This window comes from Dendropsophus ebraccatus, chromosome 5 (assembly GCF_027789765.1).
Source record: "Dendropsophus ebraccatus isolate aDenEbr1 chromosome 5, aDenEbr1.pat, whole genome shotgun sequence".
In the NCBI taxonomy this organism is placed as follows: Eukaryota; Metazoa; Chordata; class Amphibia; order Anura; family Hylidae; genus Dendropsophus; species Dendropsophus ebraccatus.
In genome coordinates, this window is record NC_091458.1 from 146,518,492 (window position 1) to 146,533,030 (window position 14,539).

General features: G+C 43.6%; 1 protein-coding gene across 2 annotated transcripts in view; it reads left to right on the plus strand.

Moving 5' to 3' along the window:
- The first annotated feature begins 5,632 nt into the window (after nucleotides 1–5,632).
- SDC3 (syndecan 3) overlaps nucleotides 5,633–14,539 on the plus strand; it is an 81,075-nt gene continuing 72,168 nt past the window's right edge. For both annotated transcript variants that reach the window (XR_011363226.1, XM_069971567.1), the window contains exon 1: nucleotides 5,633–6,135. Coding sequence is in view for 1 of the 2 variants with exons in the window: in XM_069971567.1 (XP_069827668.1) it covers nucleotides 6,070–6,135 (66 nt within the window). In the remaining variant the exon portion in view is untranslated. The remainder of the gene's footprint in view (nucleotides 6,136–14,539) is intronic.

The following is a 14,539-nucleotide window of genomic DNA, read 5'->3' on the forward strand; positions in this document are numbered from 1 at the left end:
ACTGAAGGCCAAGTCCCAGTGGCTTTTACTGAAAAACAGCTTCTTAAAGGGGTTATCCAGCGCTACAAAAACATGGCCACTTTTTCCCCTCTCTTGTCTTCAGTTCAGGTGCGGTTTGCAGTTAAGCTTCATTTACTTCAATGGAACTGAGTTTTAAACCCCACCCAAGAGAGACAAGAGAGGGGGAAAAGAGGGCATGTTTTTGTAGTGCTGGATGGAGGGGGAGAGGGTTTCTATGGGGATTTGCTGCTACTCCATTTTCACTGGAGTACCCCTTTAATCTCTTAACAAACTATAAGTTTAAGGGAGGCCTTGATGCTTTTCTTGAAAAATACATTTTTATATGCAAGTTATAGGCACTAGATAGCTTGTGATAGTACGCTGATACCCCCCCCCCCCTCTTTTGGGGCAACTGACACCTGTCTGAGTTTATTTTTTTTGCCTTCCTTTGGATCAACACAGTGGGGTTACAGGTATAACTTGACTTGTGACTTTTTTCTACCAGAGCTGAGTACTCTATCATTCCCACTAATAACTTTTTTATATTTACATTTTCTGCAATTTCAGGTTTAACTGAGGGAAAGCATTTGTTCCTTGTGGCTGTGGCCTCAGGCTATGTTCATATATTCATAGGCAGTAAAATACTACCAAAATGCGGCTGTAATTTTGAATGAAAATTAAACAATGTATGAACAGGTGACTTAATTATGGTCATTATTCTATACAGTGTGTGCACTGCCGACCAATTTCCCATTGATTTCAATGGAGCACATTGTTACAGTAAAAATATGGCTGTATTTTCACCTCAAAATTACAACTGTATTTTGGAATTATTTTACCTTGTGAACATAGCCATAGGCTAAATTAATTGTCATGACCCAGCTGATGGATTGCCCGCTCAGCCAGCCAGTGACTGGTGCGGGACACTGCAGAGACTGGCTGTCTGGGCGGGCAATCAATCAGTACTTTCACCAGAGTCATGATGTAGCAGGAAGCTGGGGGAGTTCCGATGATGTGGAGCTAAGGGTGCACGGGGACAGGTAAGTATACATTCTTTATTATGTCCCTCCACCCCCTTCCTGCACAGGATTTTCTGATTTTTAACAAACTTCTCCTTTAAAGAATCTCCCCTACACTGCAGTGTTTTCATGCAATTGCATACAGATCATGTGGCATTGTAGATAGGAAGTTTTTTTTATAGATTTAAAGTGTCCCTGTTGTTATAACTTTCAAAATCTAAATCAACAGTAGATGTGATATAAAGTTTGCAATTTACATTTATTATATTTTTTAGTTATCATGCTATATAACAGCTATACTTACTGTATCCAGGACCAATCTCCTGAAGGCAGCTATATAACAGCTATACTTACTGTATCCAGGTCCAGTCTCCTGCAGGCAGCTATATAACAGCTATACTTACTGTATCCAGGTCCAGTCTCCTGAAGGCAGCTATATAACAGCTGTACTTACTGTATCCAGGACCAATCTCCTGAAGGCAGCTATATAACAGCTATATATACTGTATCCAGGTCCAGTCTCCTGAAGGCAGCTATATAACAGCTATACTTACTGTATCCAGGTCCAGTCTCCTGAAGGCAGCTATATAACAGCTGTTCTTACTTGTATCCAGGTCCAGTCTCCTGAGGGCAGCTATATAACAGCTATACTTATTGTATCCAGGTCCAGTCTCCTGAAGGCAGCTATATAACAGCTATACTTACTGTATCCAGGTCCGGTCTCCTGAAAACACCTATATAACAGCTATACTTATTGTATCCAGGTCCAATCTCCTAAAGTCAGCTATATAACAGCTATACTTACTGTATCCAGGTCCGGACTCCTGAAAAAACCTATATAACAGCTATACTTATTGTATCCAGGTCCAATCTCCTAAAGGCAGCTATATAACAGCTATACTTACTTGTATCCAGGTCCAGTCTCCTGAAGCTTTTCAGTCTTGTGCTGGTTGAAAAAAGAACATAAACACACAAAGTCCCGACCAGTACAGAGAGTCACAGCTCAAGAACATGACTGCCTTCTCTATGAACGCATTAGATCGGCACTTCCTGCGTTTAGTCTTTTTTTTTAAAAATTTTCCAAAAAATCTAAACACAGGAAGTGCCATGTTTCCCATGAAACTTGCTTTAGTTACTTGAGTTACATTTTGAAAGTTTAACATCAGGGACACTTTAAAGGGCTTATCCGATGCTTTTTACATCTTGTTGCCATATAAGAAAACATAACAAACATTACATGCTTACCTCTCCATGCTTCCCCAGTATGCCCATGCAGTTGCCTGTGTCCCCAGCTGTGTGCACCTCTTAGTAAATCTAGATGAGGAAAAGGGGAGGGGGCTTTATTTAAAGGGGTTATCCAGCGCTACAAAAACATGGCCACTTTTTCCCCCTCTCTTGTCTTCAGTTCAGGTGTGGTTTGCAATTAAGCTTCATTTACTTCAATGGAACTGAGTTTGAAACCCCACCCAATCTGGAGACAAGAGAGGGGGAAAAGTGGCCATGTTTTTGTAGCACTGGATAACCCCTTTAAGACTGGCGTATGAGATAAATGTCCCCCATAATGTTTGTTATGTTTTCTTATGTGGCAGCAAGATGTAAACAATGTGTGAGTGCCAGATTACCCCTGTAAAATACCCCGACGCGTTCTGTAAGACATGCTCTATGACGCCCTCTATAGTTTGTAGTATATATTTTTCACTAATTAAAAGTTTGAAACCAGCTGCAGTCGTTCTCAGTGTCACACATAGCTATAAGTATCAGTTCCAGCAGGATTACTTAGTTTTAGTCTCACAGAATCAGCAGTTGTTCTACCATAGAAAAGCAATGGTGTGATATCACACCAGAGACAATTTAAGAAAAGTTTTTTTTAAATGAGACTGTAAAATAGATGTTAAAGGGCTCAGTTCACACCGGGACATTGGATGCAGTTGATGCTACTAGGGTTGGGGTTTGGCGGGTTCTCCTGAACTGAATGTAAAGTAACCAGGTAGAGGCAGGAGGAGAGGCAAGATTTGTAATTTACTTCTATTAAAAAATCTTGTCTTCCAGTACTTATCAGGTGCTGTATGACCTGCAGGAAGTGGTGTATTCTTTTTTTAGTTATCATGCTATATAACAGCTATACTTACTTGTATCCAGACAGAGAGTCAAAGCTCAAGAACATGACTGCCTTCTCTATGAGCGCATGTGAGCGACACTTCCTGCGTTTTTTTTTTTTTAATTGACCTCAATGTAGCTGGGCACAGAAGAGGTGCCGCTCCCCACTGACCGGCGGGACAGAGGGGGTTCCCCTTTAATAACCCCCACATGACTTATAAGATGTTGTGCATTATTGTGTTGTATATACATGGTGCATGATTGTGTTGTATATACATTGTGCATTATTGTGTTGTATATAACTTGTGCATTATTGTGTTATATATGTTGTATATTATTGTGTTGTATATACATGGTGCATTATTGTGTTGTATATTATTGTGTTGTATATATGTTGTATATTATTGTGTTGTAAATAACTTGTGCATTATTGTGTTGTATATGTTGTATATTATTGTGTTGTATATACGTGGTTTATTATTGTGTTGTATATACATGGTGCATTATTGTGTTGTATATAACTTGTGCATTATTGTGTTATATATGTTGTATATTATTGTTGTATATGTTGTATATTATTGTGTTGTATATAACTTGTGCATTATTGTGTTATATATGTTGTATATTATTGTGTTATATATGTTGTATATTATTGTGTTGTATATACATGGTGCATTATTGTGTTGTATATACATGGTGCATTATTGTGTTGTATATACGTTGTATATTATTGTGTTGTATATATGTTGTATATACGTTGTATATTATTGTGTTGTATATATGTTGTATATTATTGTGTTGTATATGTGTTGTATATTATTGTGTTGTATATACATTGTGCATTATTGTGTTGTATATATGTTGTATATTATTGTGTTGTATATTATTGTGTTGTATATACCTTGCGCATTATTGTGTTGTATATACCTTGTGCATTATTGTGTTGTATATACATGGTGCATTATTGTGTTGTATATATGTTGTATATTATTGTGTTGTATATACATTGTGCATTATTGTGTTGTATATATGTTGTATATTATTGTGTTGTATATACGTTGTATATTATTGTGTTGTATATACGTTGTATATTATTGTGTTGTATATACGTTGTATATTATTGTGTTGTATATATATGTTGTATATTATTGTGTTATATATATATATGTTGTATATTATTGTGTTGTATATATATTGTGCATTATTGTGTTGTATATACATGGTGCATTATTGTGTTGTATATATGTTGTATATTATTGTGTTGTATATTATTGTGTTGTATATACATTGTGCATTATTGTGTTGTATATATGTTGTATATTATTGTGTTGTATATACGTTGTATATTATTGTGTTGTATATACGTTGTATATTATTGTGTTCTATATACGTTGTATATTATTGTGTTGTATATATATGTTGTATATTATTGTGTTATATATATATATGTTGTATATTATTGTGTTGTATATATATTGTGCATTATTGTGTTGTATATACATGGTGCATTATTGTGTTGTATATATGTTGTATATTATTGTGTTGTATATTATTGTGTTGTATATACATTGTGCATTATTGTGTTGTATATATGTTGTATATTATTGTGTTGTATATACGTTGTATATTATTGTGTTGTATATACGTTGTATATTATTGTGTTCTATATACGTTGTATATTATTGTGTTGTATATATATGTTGTATATTATTGTGTTATATATATATGTTGTATATTATTGTGTTGTATATAAGTTGTGCATTATTGTGTTGTATATACATAAAGCATTATTGTGTTGTATATATGTTGTATATTATTGTGTTGTATATACATGGTGCATGATTGTGTTGTATATAACTTGTGCATTATTGTGTTATATATGTTGTATATTATTGTGTTGTATATAACTTGTGCATTATTGTGTTGTATATACATGGAGCATTATTGTGTTGTATATATGTTGTATATTATTGTGTTGTATATTATTGTGTTGTATATACATGGAGCATTATTGTGTTGTATATATGTTGTATATTATTGTGTTGTATATACAGTGTGCATTACTACATGGAATCCATCATTATACATGGTGGGTGGACATAAGCTGTGGCTTGCTCCTCCGTGTCTTCTTCTCATCCCTCTCACCTCTGGCCTCTGCCACCAGGAGCCCAAATCCGGCCAGTTAAGCCCCGCCCAGTACCGCCCCTCTATTAGCATATAGCCCTCCCCCTATTGCGGTGCATTGTCTCGCCAGTATCAGTGCAGCAGCTGTCAGATCCTGAGGCTCATTGACCTCAATGTAACTGGGCACAGAAGAGGTGCCGCTCCACACTGACCTGCGGGACAGAGGGGGTTCCCCTTTAATAACCCCCACGTGACTTATAAGATCTCTGATAAAATTCACGACTACAATTGTGACACGTCCACATGGCCGTCTCCCACCAGTCATTGATTTCCAGGCACACCCGTCCGGCAGTGTAAGCATCCCGCACACGGCAGCCATTCCTCCTATAGTCGCCCATTGGCCGGGAGGAGATGCCATCAGATTCCCATTATACGCCGGGGACTGATGGCGCGCAGTACCGCAGAGCCACCACGAGATGGCGCCCGCCCCGCCTCCTCTCCTCTCATCTACCTTCTTCACATTGATCGCTGGGGACAGAGGGAGGGGAGACGTTTCCTGCTGAACGGTAAAGAGAAGAAGGACGAGGAGAAGGGAGGAAAAACCGTAGCGGGTGGGAGACGGCGGACGAAATCCTGAAGGTGAAAGGGAAGGAGAGCGACTGGAGGAGAAGAGGGAGAAGAGGTAGTGAGGGAAGGAGGAGGAGGAGGAGACGTGAGGGGGTTGTCATAGAGAAGGCGCTATCCTGCCCCATGGACGAATAGAAGGAGCGGCCAGCACAGCGCAGGGACCACCACACACCGGCTCTTCTCTCCCACCACCACCACCACCATGCATTTGGCCTTTGGACTTCTCCATGGCGCAGGGCTGCTGCTCCTCGTCTCCCAGGCGGCTGTGGTGAGTAGCCTGACAGGAGGGGGGGGATCATTAACCCCTTCACCCCCTCCCATAGGTGAGGATAGATCCATCTCACTGCTGCGCTCCCTGACAAGATGGAGTCCTGGAAAGTGTCTGGAGGTTTCAGAGACTTCTGCAGCCATTAAACCTCCAAGAGTATTTATAAGGGGCCGCGGTGGGAAGATGAATTATTGATGGGGATAGGAATGGCTGCGGGTACACGCAGGGTTACACATAGGAATGGCTGCGGGTACACGCAGGGTTACACATAGGAATGGCTGCGGGTACACGCAGGGTTACACATAGGAATGGCTGCGGGTACACGCAGGGTTACACATAGGAATGGCTGCGGGTACACGCAGGGTTACACATAGGAATGGCTGCGGGTACACGCAGGGTTACACATAGGAATGGCTGCGGGTACACACAGGGTTACACATAGGAATGGCTGCGGGTACACGCAGGGTTACACATAGGAATGGCTGCGGGTACACGCAGGGTTACACATAGGAATGGCTGTGGGTACACGCAGGGTTACACTACGGCGAGAGTGACTAGGATGGCTATGGCTGAGGGACGGCCAAATGACTAGGATGGCTATGGCTGAGGGACGGCCGAATGACAATGATGGGTATGGATGAGGGACAGACGAATGAATATGATGGCTATGGCAGAGGGTCTATGATGACAGAGGGGTAGGCGACTATGATGGCTATGGCTGAGGGGCGGCCGATTGGCTATGATAGGTATGGCTGAGGGTCTATGATGGCAGAGGGGCAGCCAAGTGACTATGATGGGTATGGATGAGGGACAGCCGAATGACTATGATGGCTGAGGGGTGACTCAGTGACTATGATGTCTATGGCTAAGGGGTGGCCGATTGACTATGATGGTTTTGGCTGAGGGGTGGCCAAGTGACTATGATGGATATGGCTGAGGGTCTATGATGGCAGAGGGGCAGCCAAGTGACTATGATGGGTATGGATGAGGGACGGCCGAATGACTATGATGGTTTTGACAAAGGGTCTATGATGGCAGAGGGGTAGTCGAGTGACTATGGTGGCTATGACTGAGGGGCAGCTGATCGACTATGATAAGTATGGCTGAGGGTCTATGATGGCAGTATGGTGGCCGAGTGACTATAATGCCTAGTTACTAACCTACCCCCGACAATGCTTCCTGCCCATCGCAGCGGAGTGTGGAGCCCCAATAGGGTGTAATACCTCACAGAAAGTAAAGTAATGCAAGTAAAACCTCTGCAGTATGCAGTACTCCATGTACTCATTGTTGTTCCCACACCTTGGTGCCATTGTGCCAGCCCTGTATCGACAGTAGTGACATTGAATCCGGCGTCATCTGGCAAGGTTGCCACCATAGTCGCGTGCCGTGGAGCCACATGTGGACGTCACTGCGTTCTATTGTAGACAAAGGACGGGCACAGAGGCACTGAGGAGCGGCCACAGGGAATAGGAGTTGTAAGCAAAGTGTATGCGGAAGAGGCGCCTCCTAATACTGATATACTGATATGGTCCCCCCCCCCCCCCCCCCGTATAGTCACAGTGTATGAGGCTGTCACTTTGGCCCAGATTTATTCATCTGAAAAGACAAAAAGGAAGGGTGGGCACCGCTATCTATACGGGCTGCTCACATGTAGTACAGCCACTTAAAGGGAAAAGATTTGTGCATATCCAGACATGTGCACACCGGTAGTTCTAAGGTTTAGGCTTTAGTCACATCACATGGCTGAACAACTAAAAACATCAAAAATCCTGCAGCCTCCTCACTATGAAAGACCTGCAGCCAAACAGTTCTAGAGTAGAATACACTCACCAGGTATACAGGGTTAGTTATGGCTATGGCAGAGGGTCTATGATGTCAGAGAGGTGGTCGAGTGACCATGATGTCTATGGATGAGGGGAGACCAATCGATTATGATTGGTACAGCAGAGGGTCTATGATGTCAGAGAAGTGGTCTAGTTACTATGATGTCTATGGATGAGGGGTGGCTGATTGACTATGATAGGTATGACAGAGGGTCTATGATGGCAGAGGGGCGGCCGAGTTACTATGATGACTATGGCTGAGAGGTGGTCGAGTGACTATGATGGGTATGGCTGAGGATCTATGATGTCAGAGAGGTAGGCGAGTGACTATGATGGCTATAGCTGAGGGGCGGCTTAGTGACTATGATGGGTATGACAGAGGATCTATGATGGCAGAGGGGCGGCCGAGTGACTATGATGGGTATGGCTGAAGGTCTATAATGGCTGAAGGGTGGCCGAGTGACTATGATGGGTATGGCTGAAGGTCTATAATGGCTGAAGGGTGGCCGAGTGACTATGATGGGTATGGCTGAGGGGCGGCCGAGTGACTATGATGGGTATGGCTAAGGGGCAGCCTAGTGACTATGATGGGTATGGCTGAGGGGCGGCCGAGTGACTATGATGGGTATGGCTGAGGGGCGGCCGAGTGACTATGATGGGTATGGCTGAGGGGCGGCCGAGTGACTATGATGGGTATGGCTGAGGGGCGCCCGAGTGACTATGATGGGTATGGCTGAGGGGCGGCCGAGTGACTATGATTGGTATGGCTAAGGGGCGGCCGAGTGACTATGATGGGTATGGCTGAGGGGCGGCCGAGTGACTATGATGGGTATGGCTGAGGGGCGGCCGAGTGACTATGATGGGTATGGCTGAGGGGCGGCCGAGTGACTATGATGGGTATGGCTGAGGGGTGGCCGAGTGAATATGATGGGTATGGCTGAGGGGCGGCCGAGTGACTATGATGGGTATGGCTGAGGGGCGGCCGAGTGACTATGATGGGTATGGCTGAGGGGCGGCCGAGTGACTATGATGGGTATGGCTGAGGGGTGGCCGAGTGACTATGATGGGTATGGCTGAGGGGCGGCCGAGTGACTATGATGGGTATGGCTGAGGGGCGGCCGAGTGACTATGATGGGTATGGCTGAGGGGTGGCCGAGTGACTGATGGGTATGGCTGAGGGGTGGCCGAGTGACTATGATGGGTATGGCTGAGGGGCGGCCGAGTGACTATGATGGGTATGGCTGAGGGGCGGCCGAGTGACTATGATGGGTATGGCTGAGGGGTGGCTGAGTGAATATGATGGGTATGGCTGAGGGGCGGCCGAGTGACTATGATGGGTATGGCATGTCTCTATGACCTGTTACTTATAATGACAGTGACCCTTCCATGTTGTATCTCTATTTTCCTTAGCACTGAGGTAATTTGCAGCTACTGTTTCAGCATTTTCTGAATCTCCCAAACAAAAACTAAAAATACACTTATGGAGCTCTCACCTTTTAGGTTACCTTCACACTTACTGGATCACATCGGATTTCCTTGCCGCGCTCTGACCTGCTTCTCAGGCTCCCGACCTCTCAGCCCTACCCGCTGCCCCATCGCCCCCACTGATTGGCTGAGCGGGATGTCAGGGAGCCGGGAGCCTGAGAAGCAGGCCGGAGCGCGGCCAGGTAACGCATTAGCCGGGCAGCTCTGGGTTATGTGGGAAGGGGCTTTAAATAATAGCAGTGGAATGAAAAATCCCCGGCGAGTATGGGAAAAGTTTCTCCATAGATCTCAATAAAAAAAAGGGGCAGTTATTAAGCAGTGTTTTTGTTGCCCAATCAGAGGCCAGCTTTTAGATAATAATGAGCTCTAATAAAATGAAAGCTGAGCTGTGATTGGTTGCCATATTCATTATATATTATATTGCTATCTGATAAATCCCTCCAATGACCTGTCTGTTTGCTGTTACCTGGTGAGGCGCTTTCTTTGCATTCGTCATGCTGTGTTTATTATTTCGCCTTGTCACTTGTTGATACATTTACGTCATTATCAGGTGTTTTGCTGTTGTAACGTTGTGTTTTTCTTTACACCACCTGTCCCATAATTGTGTCGCACACTACAGTAAATCAGTGGTGTTTTACAGGTATCTCCGCACCGTGCGCCTTTTACTGAAAAAATACCAACAAGTAAAGATTGTTAAAATGTTGCCAACCTATTGCAACTAAATTAAAGGGAAACTTATCAGCAGGTGAGGAGAATTTAACCCACTGATGGGTCCCTATTGCGCACAGGGTGCTGAGGATGAAGGTCATTTTTCTTACTTTCATCCTCTGCTCTGTTCCCATACTGTTAGGAGTTTAATACTTATGCTAAATAGGCATTTTGGTGGTCTGGGGGCGGGGCTACCTCTCCTAATGCATCGGTCCAACCCGCCCCTCCCAATAAATATCAGTAGAGTCAGACGGCTGTCCGCAGTAGTCCCACCCCCAGCTGGCCGACTCTGCTGATATGCACTGGGAGGGGCGGGTCGTCCGTGGGGTGGATCGATGCACTGGGGGAGGTAGCTCTGCCCCCAGTGCACCAAAGCACAAAATTTGCGTAAAGTTTAAACTCCTAATAGCACAGAAACCGCACCAAAATCTGGTGCAACACTGTATATAAATCTGGGCTGATCAGTGGTGCAAGGAAAATCAGGCACAGGGGCCTGTGCCTGATCCCTATGCCAGTTATAGGTATAGTGTTACCATTACCTGGGCAGCAAACATGCCCCCAACATAGAGCAGGATGGGTGGTGGGAATAGCTGCGCTGGAGCTCTGTCATGGAGTTGTATGTTGTGTCTCTGTGAGCCCATAAGATATTTACAGCGTCAGGCTATGTTCACACACTGTCAAAATGACGACCGTTTTTAATGGACGGTCGTTGTTTAACAGCAAATAGCAGCTGCCAATATTCGTATAATAATGGACTCTATTTGCTGTTAAAGGGATTGTTCACCTCCCAAAAAAAACATTTCTTTCAAATCAACTGGTGTCAGAAAATGCTAGAGATTTGTAATTTACTTCTTTTAAAAAAAATCTCAATTCTTTCAGTACTTATCAGCTGCTGGATGTCCTGCAGGAAGTGGTGTATTCTCTCCAGTCTGACACAGTGCTCTCTGCTGCCACCACTGTCCATGTCAGGAACTGTCCAGAGCAGAAGAGGTTTTCTGTGGGGATTTACTACTGCTCTGGACAGTTCCTGACATGGACAGAGGTGGCAGCAGAGAGCACTGTGTCAGACTGGAGAGAATGCACCACTTCCTGCAGGACATCCAGCAGCTGATAAGTACTGAAAGAATTGAGATTTTTTTTAAAAGAAGTAAATTACAAATCTCTAGCATTTTCTGACACCAGTTGATTTGAAAGAAATGTTTTTTTTGGGAGGTGAACAATCCCTTTAACAGCAAATAGAGTCCATTATTAAACGAATATTGGCAGCTGCTATTTGCTGTTAAACAACGACCGTCCATTAAAAACGGTCGTCATTTTGACAGTGTGTGAACATAGCCTGATTGTTCACCTCCCAAAAAAAACATTTCTTTCAAATCAACTGGTGTCAGAAAATGCTAGAGATTTGTAATTTACTTCTTTTAAAAAAAATCTCAATTCTTTCAGTACTTATCAGCTGCTGGATGTCCTGCAGGAAGTGGTGTATTCTCTCCAGTCTGACACAGTGCTCTCTGCTGCCACCTCTGTCCATGTCATGAACTGTCCAGAGCAGTAGTAAATCCCCATAGAAAACCTCTTCTGCTCTGGACAGTTCCTGACATGGACAGTGGTGGCAGCAGAGAGCACTGTGTCAGACTGGAAAGAATACACCACTTCCTGCAGGACATACAGCAGCTGATAAGTACTGGAAGATTTGAGATTTTTAAATAGAAGTAATTTACAACTCTATAACTTTCTTGACCCAGTAGAAATCAATGATAATAGAAAATGTGCTGTGCAGTAAGTAAACGGAAAGTAAACTTTTTTTTTTTCTGAACTAGCCCTTTAAGTGACGACCGCCAATAAAAACGGCCATGATTTTGACAGTATGTGAACATAGCCTCAGCTTGCTGACTATGATATCCTGTGCTGATACTTCCTCATTGTACTCATCATCATTGAAGACCTCTTGAAGTGTCCTCAGTGTGAATGACAGTGGACGGGCCCCAGGCTCTCATTTCGTTCATTATGTTGCATGAATAGAGGGGTTGTGTTTTTCATTCAGATGACCCTGTGCCGTCATTTCATTCCTTATACTAATGTAGTCATCTTACAATGTTAGGAACAGGGATCTCTCTATCTCTCTCGCACCTTTTCTTCTCTCACCTCATGTCTTGTGGTTTTGACACTTGTCATGGAGTCATATGCTGGAATTGTCGCCGTCTTATTTCACAGAATGGATTTTATCTTGTGGTGTATACGATCACCTCCTTGTCACAAGAGGGAAATGTTTTCTTGCACTTTGCATTAGTCGGTGAGATTTCTTTAGACTGATGTTTTACAGGATCTGAAGTTTTGCTTAAAGGGGTACTCCGGTGATGGGAAACTTTTTATAAAGTGCTTCAGTTATATAGAAACTTATAAAGATGTCATTCTTACTGCAGTGTTTTCAGGTCCCCTGCTGACTGTCACTTCCCAGATGAATGCGTCTTTGCAGTGACAGCCCGCTCAGCCAATCAGTGACTGAGGTGGGACAGCACTGTGGCCAGTGATTGGCCGAGCACGCTGTCACTGCTGTATTTTGGCACCTAAACGTCCGAAGAAAGGGTCTGAGAATTAAAATGAATGAGTTGCCAAGAATGTTAGGGTTGGCTATGTAAACATATACTTACCTAAATAGTTTTTAAAAGAATGTAATGATTTGTTTTACAGAAAACCCCATGGACAAAAGCATTTTATCTCCAGCCTCTGTTTTTTGTATGGGGCAGGTTTGTAAGCATGCTCTGTGACCTGTGCAAATGTCATTCTACAGGGTAGGGGAGGCTGGGAATCTATTGTCTTATCTATATACTGCTGTCACCCTTTACTGTATTTCTGTATAGCTCTCCTCTTTATAATCACCGACAGAATAGGGGGTCTTAGTTTAGGTTTAGATTTAGCGGTCAGAATAAAAACGGAAAGTTTTCAGGATTACAGTGAAACCTCGGATTACAAGTAACATTGTCAGAGAGTGTTTTGTAAGACAAGCTAATCATTTAGAAAAATTGTAATTTGGTAAAGGAGCAAGATTTGGTAGGAGCCCCCTGTGTCCCCATCCTGATACTGTACTGGGTAGAAATCCCTCTCATTTTAACCTACTGCCACATCATCAGCTCTGATGGTAATGGTACACCTTCCGGCTCTCCTCCAGTGCCCGTTCATGTCAGGGACCCTGTAGAACTGCAGTGATCCTCCTGTGGAAGCGAGCAGCTCTGCCTTATCTATTCCTCCTGCTGCCGTAGGGCTGAGTGTGAATGAGGCTGTGGCACCTTCTTATTCCAGTGTTCAGGCAGCCTAGATCCTGCGCGCACAGATGTAACCCAAGCGGTGAGCGCTTCAACTCCCCTGGTCCGGACATCTCCCACCGCTGCCACTCACATTTCGCCACTATCTTACCTACACCTGATGCTGGATGGTGTATGACTGCTACTTCCCTATAACCCCTGAACTAACCCCTCTCACCAAACCAGCAACACTAGGTTTGCAGCCACCTGGGGAGTTGTATGTGGAGGGAGAGTTAACTGATTAACCCCTTCTTTACTTTTACAGTCTTCTTTATTGATACAGAACACCTTACCTACCTTATATTTGGGTTGTAGAACTAATCCGACAGCCATTGGGTAAGAGAGGGACCTGGAAGCCCATAGGAGATAGCTGCGGTCTTCACAAAGTGACGGCCAGCAGACCATTGTTACCGTACTTTGCACGATGTCGCTAATGGCTATTACACCAAGTGATTATTGGCCGTAACGGATGATAATCAACCAAATACGGCCGATAATCGCTTGGTGTAATAAGACCTTTAGATATTGAGGTAAACAGGGATCTGACATGTTGGATTTTAGCCCATCTGATCTTTGGTTTGCCCAGGGGAGTGGCAGCTCGGGATTAGTGTTGAGTGAGCATGCTCCGATGCTGCTTGGGTAACTGAAGGCTGAGCGGCTTCCCCCTAAACCCATTTTCTTGTTCTAATTCTTTTTAGTTTTGTTCGAAATATAGAAAAATTAGAACCAAAAGAATGGAATATTCAAGGAATGTTTGTTCTTGAATTGCACCATCTGCTATGTTGAGTATTGGGCACCTGGCATCATACTGCAATGGGTCCCATTGACTTCAATGAGGCTCGTTAATCGAGCATTGAAAAATGCATTTTAGTGCTCACTCAGATACTTTCCTCTCTCCGTGTTAAATAGCATGCATGTTCAGCCAGACCTAACCTATAAAAAAGCAAGTAGTCACCAACGTCTGATAGTTCTTGACGATTACTGAACCCTCAGACAATGTAAAGTATATCCTCACCTGACATCCATGTATTCCCGCTATACATGGAACAATAGGAAAATGGCATTGAAGTAATATATTGAAGAACGCTC